We start from the raw sequence: 23063 nt of genomic DNA, 5'->3' as shown, positions 1-23063 counted from the left end.
AAGGTAAGAAACATTCTTACCTAGGCAAGAGTCATTTCACATGCCCAAGAGCAGAATTTGCTTGAACATAGTCGAAATTTCCAATTTCCCCTTACCTTTAAAACTTTCTGGGGGCTTTTTATTACTAATAATGCTTTGTAGCTGCTAGAATTCGTTGAGACTTGCTCTGAGTGATGGATCACTGATGTTAACTTTATACACTGAGATTCAGTTCATAATTTTAGGATATAAAGTATTTTATTATTTTTTATAAAAGTATATTTTAAACTCCCACTATGTCAGAATCTTCATCTCTGAAATTTCTTACTAGTTGTCTGGAGTTGGGGTCTAGGATGGTGAGAAATTACTTTAAGCCCTATTACAACTGTGGATCAAAGGTAGTCATTTGTATCAAGGGAGGTTCAAGATTACTTGGATTGGCTTCCTGAGGGAAAAGGATGATCTAGATAAATGATTTTACATGATCGAAAAGGGCAGGCTCTCTGGTGCTGATATGAAACTCAATACTGCCCAAGGATAGATATTTTATGGGGTGGGCAATGGGCTAAAAGGTTAATTTTCTAACGTGTCAGAACTGGAACCTGATGGCATGACTGTTTATAGTCGGAGGCCCACACTTCTGCAGTGCCCCAGAAGCATTTGGACAAGCATGGAGTATAATACCAAGGGTGTTCAGGCCAAGTTCAATACAACGGTTAAAAGTGACCTGCAGTGCTGTATGTTGTGGGGTTAGCAGGTGGATAGGAAAGACAAGGGCCAGTCTTCATCCCTGTCCCCAGTGGCTCTCACATGCCAACAGGCTGCACCTCTTTCTGGAGAGCAGCTACTAGGTGAATACTAGAAAGACAGGCTTCAACCTGTAAATGTCCACACTATGGTTTCTACAGCTTAATTCTCCAACATTTTTGTGATCAGTATCTTGACGAATCACACCTACCACCTAGGTTGTATTGCTGGTAAAACCCTTTATATAATAGAGGTTTTTGCACTGGGCTATCCATTTCTTCGCCTCCCAAATTAGGTAAGAGAGGGATATATAGTGCAGAAAATATTTTGGAGGTATAAAATAGCTAAGGTTTCATTTAACTTCCCTGAAAAGTTGTCATTTAATAAAAATGTGGGATTAGTCAACTACAGTCACAATACAGTCACTATAGATTTCCCCTTCTGTATTCATCCCGCCGAACACAAAACAAAGCAGTGTGTCAGTCTGACTTTCCTCGTGTGAGTCACCACCTTGGGTCACTCCTTTGCTGGCGGAATCCCCTTTCTCAGCATCACAGTTCAGAGTGAGAGAATTGGAATCTTCTTCCTCAGAAGTACACATCACTGGCCATGGAATGACACACATGGAATGATCCAATCGTCCAGGGGGGAGAGAAGTATCAAATTTAAGCAAGGTCCAATGCTGCTTTTCTGTGTTAGAAAAAACAATATACACAAAGGCTCTGCGTCAAAAAATTTCCAGAAATGCTCAGTGATTTGCTGTTATCACTAAGTACTAGCAGAAATAAGAAATAAAAGGAAAAAAAAAATCTATTGGCAGTGTTACTGCTTTCATGATGTCATTCCCTATAAGTTTGGTTTTCATTCCTTTGGGTTATTATTTTTGACAGAGCGGGGGAGAGTGTGTGCATGTGTGCAGGGGAGGGGCAGAGGGAGAGGGAGAATTATTTTTAAGTTTTGGGTTTTGTTTTTTTTTAATTGATTTACTTTGAGAGAGACTGCAAGCAGGGGAAGGGCAGAAGGAGAGAGGAAGAATCTCAAGCAGGCTCTGTGCTGTCTGTGCAGAGCCTGACACGGGGCTCAAACTCGTGAAACTTTGAGATCATGACCAGAGCCAAAATGAAGAGTCAGACACTTAACCCACTGAGCCACCCAGGCACCCCTGATTCCTTTAGATTTAGATGCGGAGGGACCAAAATGAAAAACTAAAGCGTTGTGATACTTTTCAAAGAATGGTCACATTAAAGATCCACAGTGAACACCTGCTCACCTATGTGATACCGATGCATTGTGTCCAGTGCTCCTGTGGGAGTCATCCCTCCAAAGATGTACAGGTGTTTCCCCACAGCCACAGCTGAGTGGGCAGCACAGGCTGCGGGAGATGCCCCCGTGGGACTTAGCTGCTGCCATTTCATCTCATCTGCCAAGAGAAAGAAAGTGGGTATAACACGGCCTAGAATATGGATTCAACCTTACTTGTCAGACTTGTGTAGTTTGCAAACCAATCACTGAAGCTCATTCACCAAGCACTCTAAGTATTACAAGGTTTATTACTTGGGGGAGCTTGAGATTCTGTTTGGGTGGTCCGGGGAGGGAGGAGAGGCTCCGGAATCTGTAGTTTTAACAAGCACCTCAGGTAATTCTGAGGTAAGTGGTCTTTGGAGCCCACTGAGTGATACTGTCTTTGGTGACTCACCATTTACTATTTTGGAGCCCACAGGAGGGGAGTTCCATGTCTGCGTGTGTGCATTTTAAATGTTAGCAGTTCCTTAGCAACTCTGTGAGTGCTGGCTAGACACTAAATATTTTGTTCGCTTAATTCTCCTAACAGCCCCAAGAAACTGCTATTACTTCTGTCTACCCTCGTTCTTACATTTGAGGAAATGGAATTAAAGAGGGCGAGGCTTGTCCGAGGTCCCACAGCTAGCAAGAAGCACAGCTATGATACTCAGGTCTGACTCTAGAACCTGTGTTCTCTCCACCGTAATGTGCTGCCTCCAACACCTACTCCCAACCTATTTGTGCAAGGATATTTGCGTCTTTTCAAACAAGCATTGAAATGAGGCAAGATATTATTGGATTTTAGGTTTAGAGAATTACTAGAGTAGGAAAGGAAGAGAAATAACCAGGAAGTAGCTCCTCAGCACAAGGAAATAGGACTTTTTTTTTTTTTTAAGTTTATTTTGGAAAAGAGAGCGCAGGGGTGCACGAGTGCATGTGAGTAGGGGAGGTGCAGAGACAGAGGGAAATAGAGAAACCCAAGCAAGCATAGTGATTTGCTGTCCGCTGCGGGTTCGATCCCACGGGTTCAATTCCACGATCAGTGAGATCAAGACTTGAAATCCAGAGTTGGACCGCTTAACTGACTGAGCCACCCAGACACCCCAGGACTTTCTTTTTTCTAAATAAGCATTACAACCCCAGCTGACCGCTGCAGGGAACTCTTCCGTGAAGATGTTTTCCATTTGTCACTTCAAGGCAGGGGCCCAGCATCTCAGGGTTGGAAGGGAGAATCACTCAGCCGAGCCAAAACTCTAGCCAACGTAAGAATCCCAGCCAGCGTCACTTGGCCTCAGATGTCACCAAGCCAGAGAACTCATTGTTGGGCAAGGCAGCCCAATACACTGAGCAGCAGTTCTCATGCCTTCTGCCCACAGCTCCAATTCTTATAGTCTAGGGCAATGCAGAACATGTTCATTTGTTTGTCTGTCCACCCAAGATACATACTCATCACCTGCAATCTGCCAGATACTGTGTTAAATGCTGGAAACATACCGGGGAAACAGAAAAAGCCTTTGCCCTAAGGGAGCTCATCATCTAAACGAATAACCCAGAATGAGTCCAGGATCTCTAAGACATGTCAGCCCTTCAGACACTGAAAGACGATTCTCACATTCTCCCCAGCTTTCCTCTTCCAGGGGTTTTTAACCATTTAGCATGGCAATTCTGGTCCCCAACGCCCAGACATACTCCGAGGACACACATATCCCTCACGGGCATAGGGTTAATGGCTAATGGCAGTCAGGGAATCCAGTCAGGGAACCCAAAGCATAATGAGTTTTAATGAAAGAGCAGGGTTGTTGGAAACATAAGAGATAACTAATGGCTGGTACGTAGCAAGTACTCAGAAAATTATTGCTTTCATTGGTATTATTATTTATTATTATTTAGGCCACATTTGCCAGAAATCTAGCCAAGATTCCACTGGCTGGCCAAATTACCCACACTTAAGAGCAAAGCTATATTCTATCAAAGTATATTTTATTTCATTTTAAGCAGATAACTGCCCATGCCCTCTACCCTACTTACTTATATCAATGCAGTGGAGATCATCGTAGAATTTGTCCCCTGCCAAGCCTCCATGGATGAAGAGCTTTGTCTCTGCTGCCACCATCACATGACCATGCCGGGGGGATGGAGGTTTTCCAAGGGTCTCTGGCTGTGACCAGGCCAGAGTGTCTAGAAAAGTAGTCATTGGCATCAGATGAAAAAGCTATGAAGCCAGAACATGAGAAATACACCCAAGCTTCACTCCCCAGCAAGCAGAGACGGTGAAAGCAAAAAGTGACCTGGGGACATTCACTCCAACTTGCCAACTCAATCCAGACCTCCTTCCTTCTACGACCTGTAGAGCCTCTGCTTGGACACTTTCAGGGCTGGAGAATTCACTACCTACCACGCCTGCCCACTCTACTGGGCTTTAGGAAACCAGTCCTCGCTTTGAATTTAAAAAGACCTCCTTTAAGCTTCAACCTGGAACGGCAGCAAAATTAAAAAGAATAGTCTGCTTCTTCTGTGACAGGCCTCAGAGTCTTTTTTTTTTTTTTTTTCCAAGACAATACCCTTAATTGACTTGCTGGAAGCATGGGAAAATAAGGTTACTTTTGAAGTTAGCAGGGCCTGCTGGAGCAGCAGTATAGGATAACAGACCAGGGAAGTTGGAGTGAAAACTGGGTCATTTCACTGAATAACTTCGTGGCCTTGCACCAGTTAATTCTCTAAGCTCTAGCCTCTACAGTTGTAAAATGGGGATCGAGATAATACCTCCTTCTCAGGGTTGAAGTATGCATCAAGTGAGATAAGCACAGAGAAAGTATTCAATACATGAGAGTTTGTGTGAGAATTACTGTTTGTGGTATGCCTGAAGGTTGTGCACGGAGCCCCACCGTTCAAAGGGATACAATCTGAAATAATCTGAAAAAGGTTTACGCATAAACACGTCCATCACGGCATTGTTTGTAATAAAGAATGGAAAATAGCTTAAGTGCACAGACAAGTGAATAGTTGTTATTGCTACAGTCATGATAGAATACTGTGCATTTATTTAAAATGTTGAAGAGTGGAGGGGTCCCTGGGTGGCTCAGCCGGTTGAGCTTCTGGCTCTTGATTTCCTCTCAGGTCATGTTCTCACAGGTTTGCGAGTTTGAGCCCCATGTCAGGCTCTGTGCTGGTAGTGCAGAGCCTGCTTGGGATTCTCTCTCTCTCCCCTCCCCCACTCACCATCTTTCTCCCTCTATCTCTCTCTCAAATAAATAAATAAACTTAAAAAAAAAAAAGCAAAAAAAAAAAAAATGTCGAAGATTGGGGCACCTGGCTGGCTCCGTTGGTAGAGCATGTGACTCTTAATCTCAGGGTCATGAGTTCAAGCCCCACGTTGGGTGTGGAGCCTACTTAAAATAAACAAACAAATAAATAAATAAATAAAATTGTTGAAGACTTCATGATCACAGGAGAACTGTGCTTAAGTGAAAAATACAAGACACAAATATTACATATGAAATTATTTCTGCTTTTTTTTTAATTTTTTTTAATTTTTTTTTATGTTTATTTATTTTTGAGAGAGAGAGCATGAACGGGGGAGGGTGAGAGAGAGAGGGAGACACAGAATCTGAAACAGGCTCCAGGCTCTGAGCTGTCAGCACAGAGCCCGACGCGGGGCTCAAACTCACGGACTGCGAGATCATGACCTGAACTGAAGTCGGTCGCCCAACCGACTGAGCCACCCAGGCGCCCCTATTTCTGCTTTTTTTAATTTTAATTTTTAAAAATATTTGTCAATGTTTACTTATTTTTGAGAGAGAGACAGACAGAGCACGAGCAGGGGAGAGGCAGAGAGGGAGCCCCCAGAATCTGAAGCAGGCTCCAGGCTCTGAGCTGTCAGCACAGAGCCCCATGCGGGGCTCGAACCCACAAACTGTGAGATCATGACCCGAACCAAAGTCGGGCTCTCAACCGACTGAACCACCCAGGTGCCCCTATTTCTGCTATTTTTAAAAAAAAATTTTAATTAAATAAGCTCTGCCCCCAATGTGAGGCTTGAACTCATGATCCTGAGATTAAGAGTCACTATGTTCTCACGGTTTGTGAGTTTAAGCCCCACATAAGGCTCTGTACTCACAAGTGTGGAACCTGCTTGAGATTCTCTCTCTCCCTCCCTTTTTGCCCCTGCCCTACTCTCGCTCTCCCAAAATAAATAAACTTATGAAACTTTTTTTGAAATAAAAAGTGCTTTAAAAGAATTGCAAACACCATTCTTTCTGGAAAGAGAAAAGTCATACTATACTCTGTCTCCAGTCTTTCAATTTCACTTTATAAGTTTGAAATTTTGCTTATTGCATCTTCTCAACAAAAGGCTACATCTCTCTTAAAAAGCACACACGAAAACTACTTTTGTCACATGTTATTTATAAATCGCTATTCATAAATGCCTACTAGTAAGCCGAAGAAATGCAAATAAATGTTCCTTATACAAAAATTTGACCAGAGGGCTCAAAATTCTAAATGTTTATATCATTTCACCCAGTAATTCCACTTCTCAGCATCTATTCCACATAAATGTTTGTAACACATACAAAAATTAATTTATGTTCACTGTGGCGCTGTCAGCAAAAAGTCAATCAGTAAGAAAATGACTGAATAAATAAGGAATACCCACAGGATATGCTCTGCAAGGAAACCGGTCGTGACTTAGAAGACATCCATGACGTATGATTAAATGAAGGGATGATAACACAGTTCATGTCCCTTAGGTGCCCCCGATATGCCAGGCACTGTGCTATGCACTGTATGACATTATCTTATTTAATCTTCCCAGTTCTTTTTAGTAGGGGCACTATTACCATTTCTATTTTGCAGATCAACAAACCAAGACCTAGAAAGATTAACTAGTCACAAGTAATACAGGGGTGCCTGGGTGGCTCAGTCGATTAAACATCTGGCTCTTGATCTCAGCCCAGGTCTTGATCTCAGGGTTGTGAGTTCAAGTCCCGTGTTGGGCCCCATGTCGGGCTCAGCACTGGGCGTGAAGCCTACTTAAAAAAAAAAAAGCAATACAGAAAGTATGTGTCAGTTCTGGTCCTGAGTCCAGGTTATGTGGCTACAAAGGGCATGTTTTCAACTACTAAGATTTAGCCTCACCCCTGCAAAAGTAAGCTATAGAACTGTATTTATTATCTGATTCCATGTATGTGTTTTAAAGTTTTTATGTAACTTCAAAATTCATAGAAATTTCATAAACGCGTAAGAATGTCCAGAAGGAGACATTAGGAACTGCTAACAATGTTTACCTCTGTTTATGTAGGGGGAAGGAAAAGCTAAAGGGGAAACTCGTAGTATTTTCTTTATAAATGACACTTTATGTTAAAGTGATCATTTATACCTTTTTAAATGCAAATTTTGCTGTGGGAAGAAGATATTAGCTAAGGGATACACCGAAGACATCTAGAAGAGAGACACTCAGACAAAGTGTCATTTTCTAACCTCTTCTTCCTACACCAGGTAAGCTGTAGGCCAGGGTGGCTCTGACCTGGTAAGTGGCAACCCTGGGGTGCCCTCCAGTCCATACTTGCGTCAAACACATGCAGCTTCACATCCTGCACAGGCTGGGCGCCTCTCTCTCCGCCCCCAAAGACATACAGCTGGTTTCCAATGGCTGCAGACGATGTGTGGAATGTTCTTGGGCATGGCGGGGGGCTGGTCACCTCCGGCATGGTCCAAGTCCTGGTTTCTGGTTTAGAGAGAGAAGGCAGTCACCTAAAATATCCAGGCTGATGGGCCTCTCATCTTGACTCTGAGGCCAGGCAGGGTTACCTTTCATACCCCTATCCCCAAGGGGGACAGCAAAGGCCTAGGCAGGGTTCTTGTGCCACCAAAGTCAAGGAGGGGTAGCGGGTGATACTTAGAATTTTCCCAGATAGAGGCAAATCCCCAAGATTGAAAAAGTCATACATGCAATTAAGAATGAGGTCGATTTGATTTTGGAGGCCTTCCTTCAAACGTCCTCTCTGAACGCTCTTCTGCTTTGCTGACTACCCTGCCCTGTGCCCATTCAGAGGAGACCAACATCTGCTAAAAGGCATACCCACTAGAGGTGAGAACTAAATGTGCCAAATTACCCCAGACTATGTGGCATTAAAAGAAAGTAGACAAAGTTATCACAGTTTCAGTAGTAATAATAATAGTTCCTTATAAATAGTAAGTGCTAAGTAAATATTAGTTCTCCATTTTACAGATAAGAGAATTGAAGCAGAGACAGATTAAGTCATTTGTTTAAAATGACATGGCTAGGGGCACCTGGCTGGCTCAGTCAGTGGAGCGTGTGACTTTTGATTTTGTGAGTTTGAGCCCAATGTTGGGTGTAGAGGTTTACTTAAAAAATAAAACCTTGGGGCGCCTGGGTGGCTCAGTTGGTTAAGGGTCCGACTTTGGCTCAGGTAGTGATCTCACAGTTCGTGGGTTTGAGCCCCGCGTCGGGCTCTGTGCTGACAGCTCGGAGCCTGCTTCAGATTCTGTGTCCCACTCTCTCTCTGCCCCTCCCTTGCTCATGCTCTGTCTCTCTCTCTCAAAAATAAAATAAACAAGGAGGACAAAACAGAAGAGACTCATAAACATGGAGAACAAACTGAGGGTTGCTGGAGGGGCTGTGGGAGGGGGGATGGGCTAAATGGGTAAGGGGCATTAAGGAATCTACTCCTGAAATCATTGTTTCACTATATGCTAACTAATTTGGATGTAAGTTTAAAAAAATAAAAAATTAAATTTAAAAAAATGATAAAATAAAATAAACATTGAAAAAATTTTTTAAAAAACAAATAAAAAATAAAATCTTAAAAAAAAATACAGGGACATAGCTAATAAATGGCTGACTTGGGATTCAAATTCCACCTTGATTAACACCAAGATCTAGGTGTTTTCCACTCATCTGACTTGAGAATAAAATTTCACTACCTTGGGAGGTGCAAAGAAGCTTATTTCTTTTTAGAGTGAAGCATGAGTTTTATAGAAACAGACGCATTACATTGAGTATCTTCCTTGTGCAGAATCATTGCCCTTAACCTTCTGTCTTGTCATTATCCACTCAACTCTAGCAGGTGGCTGGAAAGTATCCTCATTTTGCAGATGAGGGAACTGAAGCTCGGAACATGCAAGTTCTTTCCCCCAGGTCACAGTGCTTGTGAGTAGCAGAGCAGAGGTTTGAACTCAGTTCTGTCAAGACTCCCACACTCGTGCACTGCAACACACCAGGGATTATTTCTCGTCTAGGAAATTCTGTGCCTTTTGTAAAGGTCTTCATTCAGTACACAGAGTACCAGAGGAAGCATCTGGAATATGTATTGGACTCAAACATGAACCTTGAGATGAAACAAGTCTCAGCCTATATCTAAAGCAAAATGTCATTATCTCTATAGCTACAGACCTTGGAGAGCTTTTGGATCTTGGGGGTGGGGGGTTAGTCGATGCTCAACCTCCAGGACCAGAAGGTCCTGGGACTGTGTTGCTGCCAAGTCAAACGCTGGCACAAATAATCACAAAGGACTCCTAAGCCATTTGGCGGACCAGCCTTAGTAACAAAACAGCTAATGATTCACTCACATTTTTCCTATATCTTGGGCATGGTGTCAAATTATACTATCTAGGAGAGAAAATGGATCTGGTAGAAAATCAATTCCTCTGACAGACGGTTTCCAAATTCTCTGTATTTTATTCAAATGGATGCCATCGTTGAAAGTCAGAAGCCCAGGGATCCAGAACTGATTTCCATCTGCCAAGCCACAGTTACGTCAACCACCACCACCACAATTATTGAGCATTAACTATGTGCCAGATACTGAGTTTATTTGAATCCTTGCCAAACTTAACCAGGTAGAAACTATTACTATCCCCAAATGACAGAAGACCAACTGTCTGCAAACAAGCATCTTAGTGATAGAGCACTGGGCAAGAGTTGACTGGCATATGAAAAATGTCCAGGTTGCTAATCATTAACAAAATGCATAGTTAAAGAATTAGATACAAGCTTTTTGGGTTATCCAATTAGCAGTGTTTAAAAATGATAAATTCAGGGGCGTCTGGGTGGCTCAGTCAGTTAATCATCTGACTCTTGGTTTCAGCTCAGGTCATGATCTGATGGTTGTGAGATAGAGCCCCACGTCAGGCTCCATGCTGGATATGGAGCCTGCTTGGGATTCTCTCTCCTCCCTCCCCTTCCTCTCCCCTGTTCACTGTCTCTCTCTCTCTCTCTCAAAAAAAAAAAAAAAAAAAAAAAAAAGATAAATTCAAGGGTGGCTGGCTGGCTCAGTCAGTGGGGCATGCAACTCTTGATCTCAGGGTTGTGAGTTCAAGCCCCACCTTGGGCATAGAGATTACTTAAAAATAAATTTTTTTTTAATTTTTTTTTAACCTTTATTTATTTTTGAGACAGAGAGAGACAGAGCATGAATGGGGGAGGGGCAGAGAGAGAGGGAGACACAGAATCAGAAACAGGCTCCAGGCTCCGAGCCATCAGCCCAGAGCCCGACGCGGGGCTCGAACCCATGGACCGCGAGATCGTGACCTGAGCTGAAGTCGGACGCTTAACCGACTGAGCCACCCAGGCGCCCCTAAAATATTTTTTTAAAAAAGGTAAATTCAAAGTCAGCCAGGAGTGAAAATGCACTATTAAACACAGCTGGAGAGAGAAGCAGTTGGAAAATTCTGGAGAGCAATTGGGTAGCATGTATCAAAAGTCTTAAAGTTCACAGTGTTTTGTTTTGTTTTGTTTTAGCACAACAAAGGAGATAGAAGTTTACTGAATATACCACAATGGAATGGCAGGCAGAACAGCAGAGGAAAGGCTGTCAGGCTCAATGTTTTATATAGTCTTTTTATTCCTAGGCATGAATTCTAAGCAAATAATTGTCAATGACTTCTGAGCAAAGATGTTCACTGCTTTGTTATTTATAATGGTGTAAATCTGACAACCAAATGATGGTATTGTCACAAAATGGAGTATCATGCCGCCATTAAAGGTGATGTTACAGCAATGTCAGCAGGAAATAATTTCTGCAGTAATTATGAATTTTAAAAGGAAAAAGGTACAACAGTGTGCTGGTGAAACAGTATGAACTCAGGCTTACAAAAATGCAGAGAAATAAAAGAAAGGAAGTACTGAGATGTTCTCAGTAGCCTTAATGTCATAGGATTGTGGATGCCTTTTGTCCACTTATTTACACTTTCCAAAAATTTGTTTAATTTGTTTTCAATGTTTATTTTTAAATTTTTTTTAATGTTTATTTATTTTTGACAGAGAGAGAGAGAGAAATGGAGCGTGAGCGGGGGAGGGGCAGAGAGAGAGGGAGACACAGAGTCCGAAACAGGCTCCAGGCTCTGAGCTGTCAGCACAGAGCCCGACGCGGGGCTCGAATTCATGGACCGCGAGATCACGACCTGAGCTGAAGTCAGACACTCAACTGACTGAGCCACCCAGCTGCCCCCAGTTTTCAAATATTTTAAAATGAATTTTATTTATTTATTTACTTACTTATATTTATTTATGTATGTATTTATTTTTTGAGAGAGAGAGAGCCTGTGCTAGAGAGGGAGAGGGGTAGAGGGGGGGAAAGAGAGAAAATCTTAAGCAGGCTCCACACTCAGCACAGAACCTGATGTGCAGGGTCAATCCCACGACCGTGAGATCATGACCTGAGCCAAAATCAAGAATCGGATACTCGACCGACTAAGCCACCCAGGCGCCCCTTATTATATTTATAAAGAGAAAACAACAACAACAAAATTTTAATTATAATTTGTAACAAAAGACAAGTCCACCTCCCATGGGTGGTTCAGCAACAATCTCTTAGAAGAGATGTTCCCAAACTGCTTTGTCAGCGAGAAAACTGCCAGTGAGACTGGGTAGGAACTTTGCACTGTTTGGCTAAAAGAAACATAATAGGAGGATCTAGGTCAGGGTTTCTTAACTTTGGCACTATTGGCGTTTGAGACTAGATAATTCGCTATTCTGGGGGGCTGTCCTGGGCATTACAGGGGGGACAGCAGCATCTCTGGCCTCTGCCCACTAGATGCGAGTAGCAACTGCCCATGCTCCATGTTTGATCACCAAAAATGTGTCCAGACATGGCCAAATGTCCCCTGAGGGACACAATCGCCCCCAGTTAAGACCCCCTGATCTAGCTGACAGGTTCTAGGCTAGCTTAGTCACTGACTCTCTTAGGACTTTAGGAAAGTCACTTCCCCTGGACCTGGGTCGCCCACTTGGCATAACTGTTCTCTGAAGTTTCTTCCAGTTTCGGCTTTTAACAAATTGATAATTGCTCAAGTGTTACGAGATGAGGGGGTGGGGGAAACGCAATTCTGTTATTTTCAGATTTTGCCAGAAGTTAAAATTCCTGTTTTCTATGAGGCCAGCAAGTTAAACAGATTATTCAGTACAATCCAAATGAGTTTTGCTATAGGAATTGGAATTGGATTTCTTTCTTTAGGTAAATAAAAGAACCTTTGGCTACTTACCAGGATTTAGAACTTGTAGGCAATTTCGATTTCCTGACTGGTCAGCACCTCCAAACACCCAGATGGTATGAGGAGCACAAGAGGGAACAAAGCTGGCATGCTCGTACCGGGGCAAGAGGCCCTCCGAGGTGGCTAAATCCCACCGGTGTGTTCCTAGAAAACATTTCACTCAGTTCCTGCACTGGAACTGCCACTGTAGTTTATGCCAGTTGACAAACTTGGGGGAGAGTAGTGAGGAGAAAAAGTCAAAAGCATAACCACCACAACCATCAGATCACTGGCAGGGAATATGGTCAAATTCCAAAAAGTTCTATAATAGAATTTCGGGGGCTGTCTGCCTAGTCTATAAACCCTCCTCTATGGAAACTGTCCCCATTCTCCCAACCAGAGGGGTAGAGATCCCAGAAGATCTGTTTGTACTACACCTTGACTTTCTAGCTTCAGCTCATTGGGTCAAAGGTAGTTACTTGACCCCAAATGGGTCAATCAGATCTTCCCTCCAGAGAATCTGGAATTCGAACAGATTTCTGGATTTCTTCTTGCATGTATGGAGAAGCAGCTAAAGCCAAAGTATGGAGAAGAGAAAGAAAGAAACATCTACATAAAGAAGACCTTGGGGTTGTGGGAGGGGGGATGGGCGAAATGGGTAAGGGGCACTAAGGAATCTACTCCTGAAATCATTGTTGCACTATATGCTAACTAATTTGGATGTAAATTTAAGAAAATAAAAAATAAAATAAGTTAAAATTTAAAAAAAAGAAAAGAAATACCAAATAACTACAAAAAAAAAAAAAAAAAAAAAGATCTCCTCAGAGATGAGGGAGGAGGTAGATGATCTCTGACAGTTTTCCAATTCCTGCTTCTACTCTGTCCTGAGTCTAGGCTTTATCTCCTATGTTTAGATTCTTCCCTTTTTTTGCTGGTTTAAGAGAGTTTCTGTTACCTGCAGCTAAATGATTTCTGGCTAAAACAAGCTCACAACTGCTCAGGGAAGTAAGACAGTAGCCCCATTTTATAGGACACTGAAGCCCAAATGGTTTACACAGGTTAACCAGAGTCACAAAGCTAGTAATAATAGGTCACACCAAAAATATAAGTGGACTACACAGCGAGTTTCTTGAGGGCTGGAAGAAATTTTAATTGCCTTTGAATTCCTAGTGCAGGGTGTAGAAATTCAAGTGCCTACATAGGAGGGAACGTGGCAAGTTGGGGGATGAGAACCCCATTTGATAGGTGGGGCAGCTCAGTGCCAAAAATCTGTTGCCATGTAGACATACAGGCCTACTGATGTCAGATCTTCCAAAATCATCAAGAGAAGCCAAACCATCTCAATTCTTATATGTAGACCCTTGTACATTTGGTTGGTAAACAACTTAGATTAAATCAATAATAGCGACTTTGCATGGGCCTAACAAAACACGTATGGGGGTCTGCCATCGTGTAGAGCACATGGTGGTCACCATCCGTTCATTTTCCATTCATATTCATCTATCCAAATACTTAGAAAGCACCTACTCTGTGCCAGGTGCTATGGTAGTGGCTGGGGGTACAGTGATGAATAATATAACTATGTTCCTTGTTTCCAAAGAGCTTATACTCCTGTGGGGAAGACAGATAAGAAATAATCACACGTGGCAAGAGCTGTGAAGTGGAATAAGGATGGGGAAGTACAGGATACTATGGAAATATAGAGGGTGGTTGTGACATTGTGATTTATATTAAGAAATATATATGTGATCTTGGGGCACCTGGGTAGCTCAGTCGGTTAAACATCTGACTCTTGATTCCGGCTCAGGTCATGATCTCACGGTTCATGAGATCGAGCCCTGCATCTGTTGTCAGCACGGAGCCTGCTTGGGATTCTCCCTCTCCCCGTCTCTCTCTCAAAATAAATAAAAAATATAAAAAAGAAAGAAAGGAGGAAAAGAAAGAAAGAAAGAAAGAAAGAAAGAAAGAAAGAGAGGAAGGAAGAAATATATATGTGATCTCTGTCAGTTCCAGGCACAGAGCTCTTAAAACCCTTGGAATTTCCCAAGTGATAAGATTGAAAAGGATGTCTTTTATAAAAAGCCCCTGTCAACCACACCTGGATTTATGTTTATGAGGTGACTTCTGGAAAGCTCTAAGGATGGGGGCTGGTTGCCAGGGGAACCAACCATATGATTAGAGGGTTGGAACTTTCACCTAGCCTCCCACATCCACTGCTGGGAAAGGCTGAATCAATCACCAATGGCCAGTAATTTAATCAATCATGCCTGCATAGAGAAGCCTCCAGAAAAAACCAGGTATTTGGTGAGCGTCCAGGTCGGTAACCACGAGGAGGTACTGGGAGGATTGTGCACCCTCAGAGTAAGGATGCTCTGTGCCCTTCTCCCCATACCTTGCCCTATGCATCTCTTCTATCTGGCTGTTCCTGAATTATATCCTTTTATAATAAAGCAGTAATCTAATATGTAAGCTATTTTCCTAAGTTCTCTAAGCCACTCTAGCAAATTAATGGAACCGTAGGGATCATGGGACTCTCCAATTTATAGCTGGTAGGTCAGAAGCATAGGCAACAGCCTGGACTTGGGGTTAGCGTCTGCAGTGGGACAGGGGCAGGACAGTTCCATGGGACCGAGCCCTTAACCTGTGAGAATGTGATGCTAAGTCCAACTGGATCTTGTCAGAACTGAATCGAGTTGTAGGACACCCAGTGGGTGTTGCAGAATTGTTTGGTATGGGGAAAGACTCCCAGACGTTTGGTGGCCAGAAATAAAGTATTGAGACTAGTGCTGGGAGGAGAGACAGGAGTAGAGAAGGAAAACAGGATTTCTCCTTTCCAGTGGTACTGCCTAAACTAGCCCAGAAGTATCAGGGAAAGCTTTCTGATGGAAGTGGCAGTTAATGTGGGATCTGAAAGAGGAATAGTAGCCAGGTGATAGATAAGGAAAGGGAAGAGCCTTCCAAGCAGAGGGAACTATAGGTGCAAAGGCTTGGAGGCCAGAATTTAAGACATGTTCAAGGAACTGAAAGATACTCAGGGTAGCAAATATGGGTTTGGGAGAGCCAAGAAAGGAGCTGGGAAAGGCTTGAAATGTAGGAACGACATGGTCAGATTTGTATTTTAGACAATACTGTCTAGGTATGGAAAATGCACGTACGGTGCATTTACGGGGTAAACTTGGAAGCAGGGAGACCAGAAAAGAGGCTGTTGTTATGTCCAGCTGAAGAGTAATAATGTTTAGGGGTACCTGGGTGGCTCAGCCGGTTAAGTGTCTAACTCTTGATTTTGGCTCAGGTCATGATCTCACTGTTCGTGGGTTCAAGCCCCTCACTGGGCTCTGTGCTGACAGTGCAGAGTCTGCTTGGGATTTTCTCCCTCTCTCCCTCTCTCTCTGTCCCCGCCCCCCCTCAAAACAAACAAACAAACAAACAAACTTTAGGGGCTCCTGGGTGGCTCAGTCGGTTAAGCATCCGACTTCGGCTTAGGTCATGATCTTGCGGTTTGTGAGTTCGAGCCCTGCGTCGGGCTGGGTGCTGACAGCTCAGAGCCCGGAGCCTGCTTCAGATTCTGTGTCTCCTCCTTTCTCTGCCCCTCCCATGCTCATGCTCTGTCTCTCTCTGTCTCTTAATAATAAATAAAAGTTAAAAAAAAAAATAAACAAACAACTTCAGGGACACCTGGGTGGCTCAGTTGATTAAGTGTCTGACTCTTGGTTTCAGTTCAAGTCATGGTCTCATGGTCCTTGAGATTGAGCCCCGCAAAGGGCTCTGCACTGTCAATGTGGAGCTTGCTTGGGATTTTCTCTCCTCTCTCTCTGGGCCCTTCTCCCTGGCTTGCTTGCTCTCTTTCAAAATAAATAAATCAACATTAAAAAAACTCTTTAAAAAAATAGACAGGCTTTAAAACAAAAAGAGAGAGAAGTAAAAATGCTTGGACTGCAGTAGTAGTAGTGGAAATGGACAGATGTGGGTGAAGATAGAGACGTTTAGGGCTTGGTGATTAATGAATTATGTGGATGGAAGAGGAGGTGGAGCCATCAATATCTCCCAGAAAAATATCTGATGAAGCAATGGTTGGATGTCCAGGGCTCTATAGAGACTCTTTCACCCCCCAAAATGAGGTATTGGTTGGTGGACGTCTGCTGAGATGTTAGGGGCCTCTCAGTGACGTTCATTTTCTTAGAGGAAAACCCTGCTCTCTGGTCTCAACCAGTGTTCTTACGAATGGTCTGGTCATGGCCGGTAGCACAAGCCCTGCTCTCTGGCCACAGGGCATGGGCTCCGCAGCTGCTGGTCTTACCCAGATCCATGGTGTGCACATCTGAGAAGCTCCTGCTTGGATCTGCTCCCCCAACAATGAAGACCTTCCCTCTCTTGGCATCACCAACTGGGGGTAAATATGAACAGCTGTGGCCAACCCGAGCACAGGGGCTGTCTCCAGGGGGGGTCAAGGTGTACCTGCCAAAGGAAGGATGTATTCAGGAGACCTGAGCGGAGAATAAACGAGGCCGTGTGTTCTTTCTACTCCTCATGAAATACTCACCAGAATGAAGAGTCTTATACATACACCCACCTTAAGTTGTATCCACCAAAGCAGTATTTCCCTCATTGATAATTGTCCCTACATTTGCACATAACCTTTGACTTTTCAATTTTGTCACCACTTGTAGCTCACATTAACCTAATGGGGTTGCACTGGACTAGTAATTGTCCCCATTTGGCAGACAGGGAAACTGACACCCAGAAAAGTTCAGTGGTGTGTCCCAGCACAAAATGGTACCTGTGAGCATGGTTTGTGAATTCCCAGCTCAGGTGCTTTTGAGATGTGTGACCTTTTAGAAGTCATTTAACCTTTCTGAACCTTAGTTTCCTCATTTGGACAGTGAGGTTGGCAATAGTTCTTTGCTGTGAAGGTAAGATGAAGTCTTGTAACAGTGCAGGGAAGGACTCAGTAAATGGTGGCTGGAGCTTTATGGCCACTCACGTAGGAACCTACAGCCCCAACGATCCTGCCCCTAACCCATGATGCTCTGTCAAGGAATATTCTCCAAAATGTATAGATTTTAAGAGCTTTTCCAGATTACTCAGAAAGCTTGACTCAGAAGCCAGAGCTAGGACTCTGAAAAAATCAAACACAGGATCCATTCATCCCATTCTCTAAAGTCCCTCTGAATGCCAACCAAAAAAACATAATTCAAACTTCCCGGTTGGAAAAGAAGATTCGGTAGCTATTTTTCAGGCCCTGGCTCATTAGACCTCTCAGGCATCTGGTACTCCTGACTCTTTCCTCGTTCTTGTACCTTTCTCCTCACCTGGCTTCCCCACATCCCTTCCTTTTGGTTCTCTACCCATTGTTCTGGCTGCTCTTTTCTGTTTTCTTGCTCGGACTCCTTTCCTACCAGCTTTCTCCTAACCCTTAATACCCTTGGATTCTCTTCTCAGTCTGTGTTCACTTATCCTGTCAAGTTCATCTGCACTGATGGTCTCAATTTACCACCCATCTACATACTCATCAGCGATTTCCAGTCTCAATTTCTTTTCCAGATCCCTCTTCTGATAACCAGATTCACATACCCTATGATCACCTGATGATTACTAACAATGTACCGTGTAGGCTGTGAACTTCGTTACAATCCTGGTTTCCCTTAATCTGTACAAAACCCCTTTGAGGACGGTACTATTATCACCATCTGATTTTTACAACTGAGAACCCTAGACTCAGAAAGGTTAAATAACTTACCCAAGAGCACACAGCCACCCAGATACGTGGTGAATACGACAAAAAGTCCCTGCCTTCAGAGCCCTCACAGACTAGTTGGGAAGAGAAACATTAAACAGGTAATTTCACAAATACCCATTTTATTTTAATTGTGCTATAAAGGAGTACAGGATATAGATAGGGGTATATACTATGAGAACATATCCTAAGGGGACCTCAGCCTGTAAGGAGAGGTGTGAGAGGGAGGGGGTCAGAGAAGGCTTCCTGAAGAAGCACCATTTGAACTGAGCTCTGAAGTATGAGAAGTTAGGTGGACAAAGAGAGGAATGAAAAGATGGAGGGAAAGAGTGACCCAGGTAGAGATCAGCACATACAGTACCTGAGTGGGCAGTGCAAGGCATGTTAAGGAAGAGAAAGAGAACAAAGGATGAGTAAGGGTACCTGAGGTTGGAAAAGACAGGCAGGGACAGGTGGGCCATTTTAAGGACTCTGGTTTTTATCTTAAGATCAAAGAGGCACAAAAGGGTTTTAAACCAGGGAATGCCAGGAGCAGATTTACGTTGGCTAGAGAGCAGGAGGGGACATGGGGAAGCCAAACTGGAGACCCTCCTCTCCAGGGTCCTGCAGAAGCATTGTCTCCTCTCTACAGCCTTCTGTGAGCCCTCCTTCAGTACTGATCACACTCACCGCCATCACCTGCTTAGTCCGTAACCCCCACTACTAGGAGACTATTCACCTTTGTACCCTCAGCACCTACACAGCAGCTGCCCGTCAGGCCATTGTTAGTTGAATAAAGCATTGGTTGAGCAAGCAACCAAGAAGCAGTAAGGCCAGTTTAATCCAAATCCAATTCCCTGAGAATCTTAAAAATGAGTCACAGCTTGAGGGAAGACACAGTGTTGGAGCTGTGGATGCCAGATGGTCAGTGCCTTATTCTTCCTAGTAAATGGATTTTAATAAAATCAACATCTGCTCTGTGATAATTATTGCCCCACTATCTTTCCTCTGAAGACCTTTTCAGACAGTTTGAGTCTAATTACCAGCAACTACAGACAGCTTCGTCTCTACCCTTTCACAGAGATGATCAAATATGTTAGTAAACTACTTATAAATGAAACAAAAACTCTTGTTTTTCTCTGTCTGAATCCTTCCTTACAGACCATGTTGCTTTCCTGGGCTTGTCTCCAGGCCCCAAGACTGGCAGCAGCTTCATGGTGTCCTATGCATAAGAAAGAAAGGCACTTTTTAGACACACAGGACAAATCAGGTCACTTCCTTCTTTAAAACCTTTCCTTTTGATGTGCCGATTTCTAGGGCTTGGTTCATCTGAATAAGCATTACCAACCTTTTGATATAAACTTAAATTTGGGAGGCAAATATAACACAACTTTATTGACACAATTACAGGGTTTTTCTTTATTATGTTTTATTTATTTTTGAGAAAGAGAAACAGAGGGTGAACAGGGGAGGGGCAGAGAGAGAGGGAGACACAGAATCCGAAACAGGCTCCAGGCTCTGAGCTATCAGCAAAGAGCACGACGTGGGACTCCAACTCACAAACTGTGAGATTATGACCTGAGCCAAAGTCAGATGCCTAACTGACTAAGCTACCCAGGGGCCCCCAATTACAGAGGTTTTTTTGGCTAAAGTTTTCTGTCTGTCTGTGATTTTCATGGAGAAGGGACATATGTCAAAATATTTTCAGGAGTGGGGCGCCTGGGTGGCTCAGTGAGTTAAGCGCCTGACTCTTGATTTTGGCTGGGGTCATGATCTCACAGTTGGGGGGGATCAAGCCCCATGTCAGGCTTTGCACTGACAGCACAGAGCCTGCTTGGGATTCTCTCTCTCCCTCTATCTCTGTCCCTCCCCGTCCCCCATGCTCTAGCACTCTCTCTCAAAATAAATGAACATTAAAAAAATATTTGCAAGGGTCATAAGATGTTTATACTCATCAAAAGATAAAATATTTTATATTTTATTTTTTTTAAGCTTTATTAATTTATTTTAGAGGTGCCTGGGTGGCTCAGTCAGTTGAGTGTCTGACTTAGGCTCAGGTCATGATCTCACAGTTTGTGGGTTCGAAACTCAGATCATCAGGCTCTGTGCTGACAGCTCGGAGCCTGGAGCCTGCTTCACATTCTGTGTCTCTCTGCTCCCCCACTCACGCTCTCTCTCTCTCTCTCTCTCTCTCTCTCTCTCAAAAATAAAATAAAAACATTAAAAAAAATTTCTTTTAGTCATGTCTGCACCCAACACGGGGCTCGAACTCACAACCCTGAGATCAAGACTCACATGTTCTCCTGACTGAGCCAGCCAGGCACCCCAAAAGATAAAATACCTTAAAAGGTTGGGAAATACTGATCTCTGGGATAAATCCATGCCTCAGCATGGCATTCAAAGCCTTCTGGACTCAACCTTTTCCCCAGGGACTCACCTCCACTGCTATAGTGAGCTACTGTTGCTATATTTGTTGTTTCTAACATGTCAGGCCCTTTCATATCTCGCATCTGCGTGTTACTTCTGGTACCTGAAATGTCCCTTCCCTTCTGGTCAACTAGGAAACTCCCAACCTCCAAAGCCCAGTTCAAAAGTCCCTCCCTCAGTATAACCTTCCTGATTTGTTGTTTTCCATTTACATCCTCAAGTTACTTCCTTCTCCCTCTGAAGGTTATCAATGAAGTCACCATCATTGCAGGGATCACTCTGAATGTGATTATCCATTTAAAAGATTCTAGAGTAAATTCCAACAGAGCTGGGCCTCTCAGATTCATTCAAAGAACCTACCAATGGGCCCCGGCTTAGAGTAGAATTGAGGGATGAGTGAATGAAGAAAGAACATAGATGAGATTTCTGGGAGATAAACGAATAAATCCAACTTTTGGCCTAAGCCACTGACCGCGGTCCCCAAAGCCCAGTGGGTAAACTTCGTATGAGCGGAGACTTCATTGCAGCTACCTCTGCCAGTCCCATCCCCCAGTTCCATCCCCGCGTGGCAGCGACAGAGGACACAGTGTCGGGAGAGAACAGGCTGATTTCTTTCCGTCAATGAGGCCGGGCCGGAACCCGAGCACGCCCTCCCCAGGGCTCTTCACCCGGCCCGGGCCCACTCCCCTAAAGGATGCGGCGGCTCCCGCCCAGGATCGCGTCAAACCCACGGCCCGGACACCCCCAGACCCGAACCGCATTACCTGCGGCAGCTTAGGAAGGTCCCGGACTGTGGCTCCGCCCCTAACATGGGCGGGGGTTGTGCCTTCGCCCCTCCCCCAGGCCCGGAAGAGCGGGACTGCCAACCGCTCGCCGTCTCCCCGCGTCATTGGCCCGGTCCCCAGGGCGCGCCCCTTGGAAGGGGACCGGGAGGGCTCCTACCCGCCAGGAATGTCGGTCTGGCTGTGCGTGTCTCGGGAGCCAAACTGGCCGGCCGTCCCTGGGGCCTTTCCTCCCCGGCGGAGTAAATAAGCCAGGGCTCCTTGGAAACGACTTAACAGGCGAAGTGCAGGGGGTTGGGCATCGGCTTAGAGGACCCAAATTCCTTCTGCAGCTGGGCTCCCCTGAAGGAGCTACGGTGTTTTCAGTTCCAGCGGATGTTATAAATGGTTTTTGAAATGGTTTCAAAGACCCTTTCCTAGGTGTGAAATGTCCCTGCTTGGTCTTAGGTCAGTTCAAGCTTTGGTGTCTTAAGCAGCTGACTCATTCCATAATTAGCGTTTGTAACTATGGCAGGCACTATGTTGAACCAAACGTAGCCCCTGGCCTCCTGGAGTTTACAGTCTAACTAGAGAGCGAGATTAAACAGAAAAATAATTAGGTACATTTGCAAAAAGTGCAAGGAATAAAATGTTCATCGACGAGAGCATTTGGGGGGAAGTTACTTTTCTCTGGGCCTCAGTGTCACCCATCTGTAAAATAGAGCTGGTAAGATTTCTGTCACAAGGTTATGGCAGGGAATAAATGAGCTAATGAATATAAAACGCTCAGTTCACAGCGGCTGGCATAGAGCTGGTCCTCTGCAAAGTATAATGCTATTCCTATAAATAAACTCTAGACACTAGTCCTGAGCTAGACTGCTCATCTGCATTACCTCTGATCTCCATGAGCATAGGTTCTCTGCAGCTTTCCTGAAAATGCAGAGCTGACTCACCTATGTATATGTTCCAGAGAATCCCACAATCACTTAGGAGGGCTGAGGCCAGTTGTTGTGTCATAGGAAACAGGAAAAAGCTAAGGAAGGAGATCTCAGGAGCTCCTGAAGTATAGTGCCTAGTGGGAACCAGACAGCCATGCTTGGGTTCAAATCCAGGCTCCAGCACTAACCATCTAACCCTGACATTTACCAAGTTCATGATTCTTCCTGAGCCCTACTTTCCTCATCTCTTGGATAGGATCATAATACCTTGAATACCAATTCTTGAAATTATAACAGGAATTTATTAACATTAAAATTTTTTTTAATGTTTATTTTCAAGAGAGAGAGAGGTAGAGCATAGCAGGGAGGTACAGAGAGGGGAGGACAGAGGATCTGAGGTGGGCTCTGTGCTGACAGCAGAGAGCCCGATGCAGGGCTTGAACTCATGGATCATGAGATCATGACCTGAACCAAAGTCTACCACTTAACCGACTGAACCACTCAGGCTACCCTATAACGGGAATTTATTGACAAAATGGAATTCGAGGTCTGCAGCTCTCCTCACTACTCAAATATCTTATTTCAAACACCTGGAGTCTTTATGAGTTCCCATTATTAATGGAAAAATCTCCACTGCTGTCTGCCACATTCAGTCATTCTGCTCTCCTTCAGGAAAGAAAACCAAGGCTAAGTTGGCTCTGCCATATGTCCATGTACATCTTGATG

The 23063-nt window shown here is 44.0% G+C and overlaps 1 protein-coding gene across 2 annotated transcripts; it reads right to left on the bottom strand.

The window, feature by feature from the left end:
- Positions 1-91: 91 nt before the first annotated feature.
- RABEPK (Rab9 effector protein with kelch motifs) lies at positions 92-21432 on the bottom strand. Of its 2 annotated transcripts, XM_030293102.1 has the most exons (8): positions 21403-21432; positions 19375-19433; positions 16796-16953; positions 12511-12663; positions 7571-7732; positions 4036-4185; positions 1997-2146; positions 92-1416 (listed from the first exon to the last, which is right to left on the bottom strand). In XM_030293102.1, the coding sequence occupies exons 2-8, from the start codon at positions 19425-19427 to the stop codon at positions 1124-1126; spliced, it is 1119 nt and encodes a 372-aa protein (XP_030148962.1). In that variant the 5' UTR covers positions 19428-19433; positions 21403-21432; the 3' UTR covers positions 92-1123. The 2 variants fall into 2 exon arrangements, with proteins under 2 accessions (XP_030148962.1, XP_032451385.1); XM_032595494.1 differs by lacking the exon at positions 12511-12663.
- Positions 21433-23063: the final 1631 nt, after the last annotated feature.

Source organism: Lynx canadensis, chromosome D4, assembly GCF_007474595.2.
Source record: "Lynx canadensis isolate LIC74 chromosome D4, mLynCan4.pri.v2, whole genome shotgun sequence".
Classification (NCBI taxonomy): domain Eukaryota; kingdom Metazoa; phylum Chordata; class Mammalia; order Carnivora; family Felidae; genus Lynx; species Lynx canadensis.
The sequence above is the reverse complement of the archived record's forward strand: the minus strand, read 5'-3'. Positions and strand labels throughout refer to the sequence as shown.

Bases quoted from the DNA above. Each gene is read 5' to 3' on its own strand.
- RABEPK (XM_030293102.1), bottom strand. From the start codon at position 19,427: ATGAAGCTGCTGCCAGTCTTGGGGCCTGGAGACAAGCCCAGGAAAGCA. The intron at 16,954-19,374 runs GTCTGTAAGGAA...TTCCTTTGGCAG, and splicing joins AAGCCCAGGAAAGCAACATG to GTACACCTTGACCCCCCCTG. The intron at 7,733-12,510 runs GTAAGTAGCCAA...TCTCTAAACCAG, and splicing joins CCTACAAGTTCTAAATCCTG to AAACCAGGACTTGGACCATG.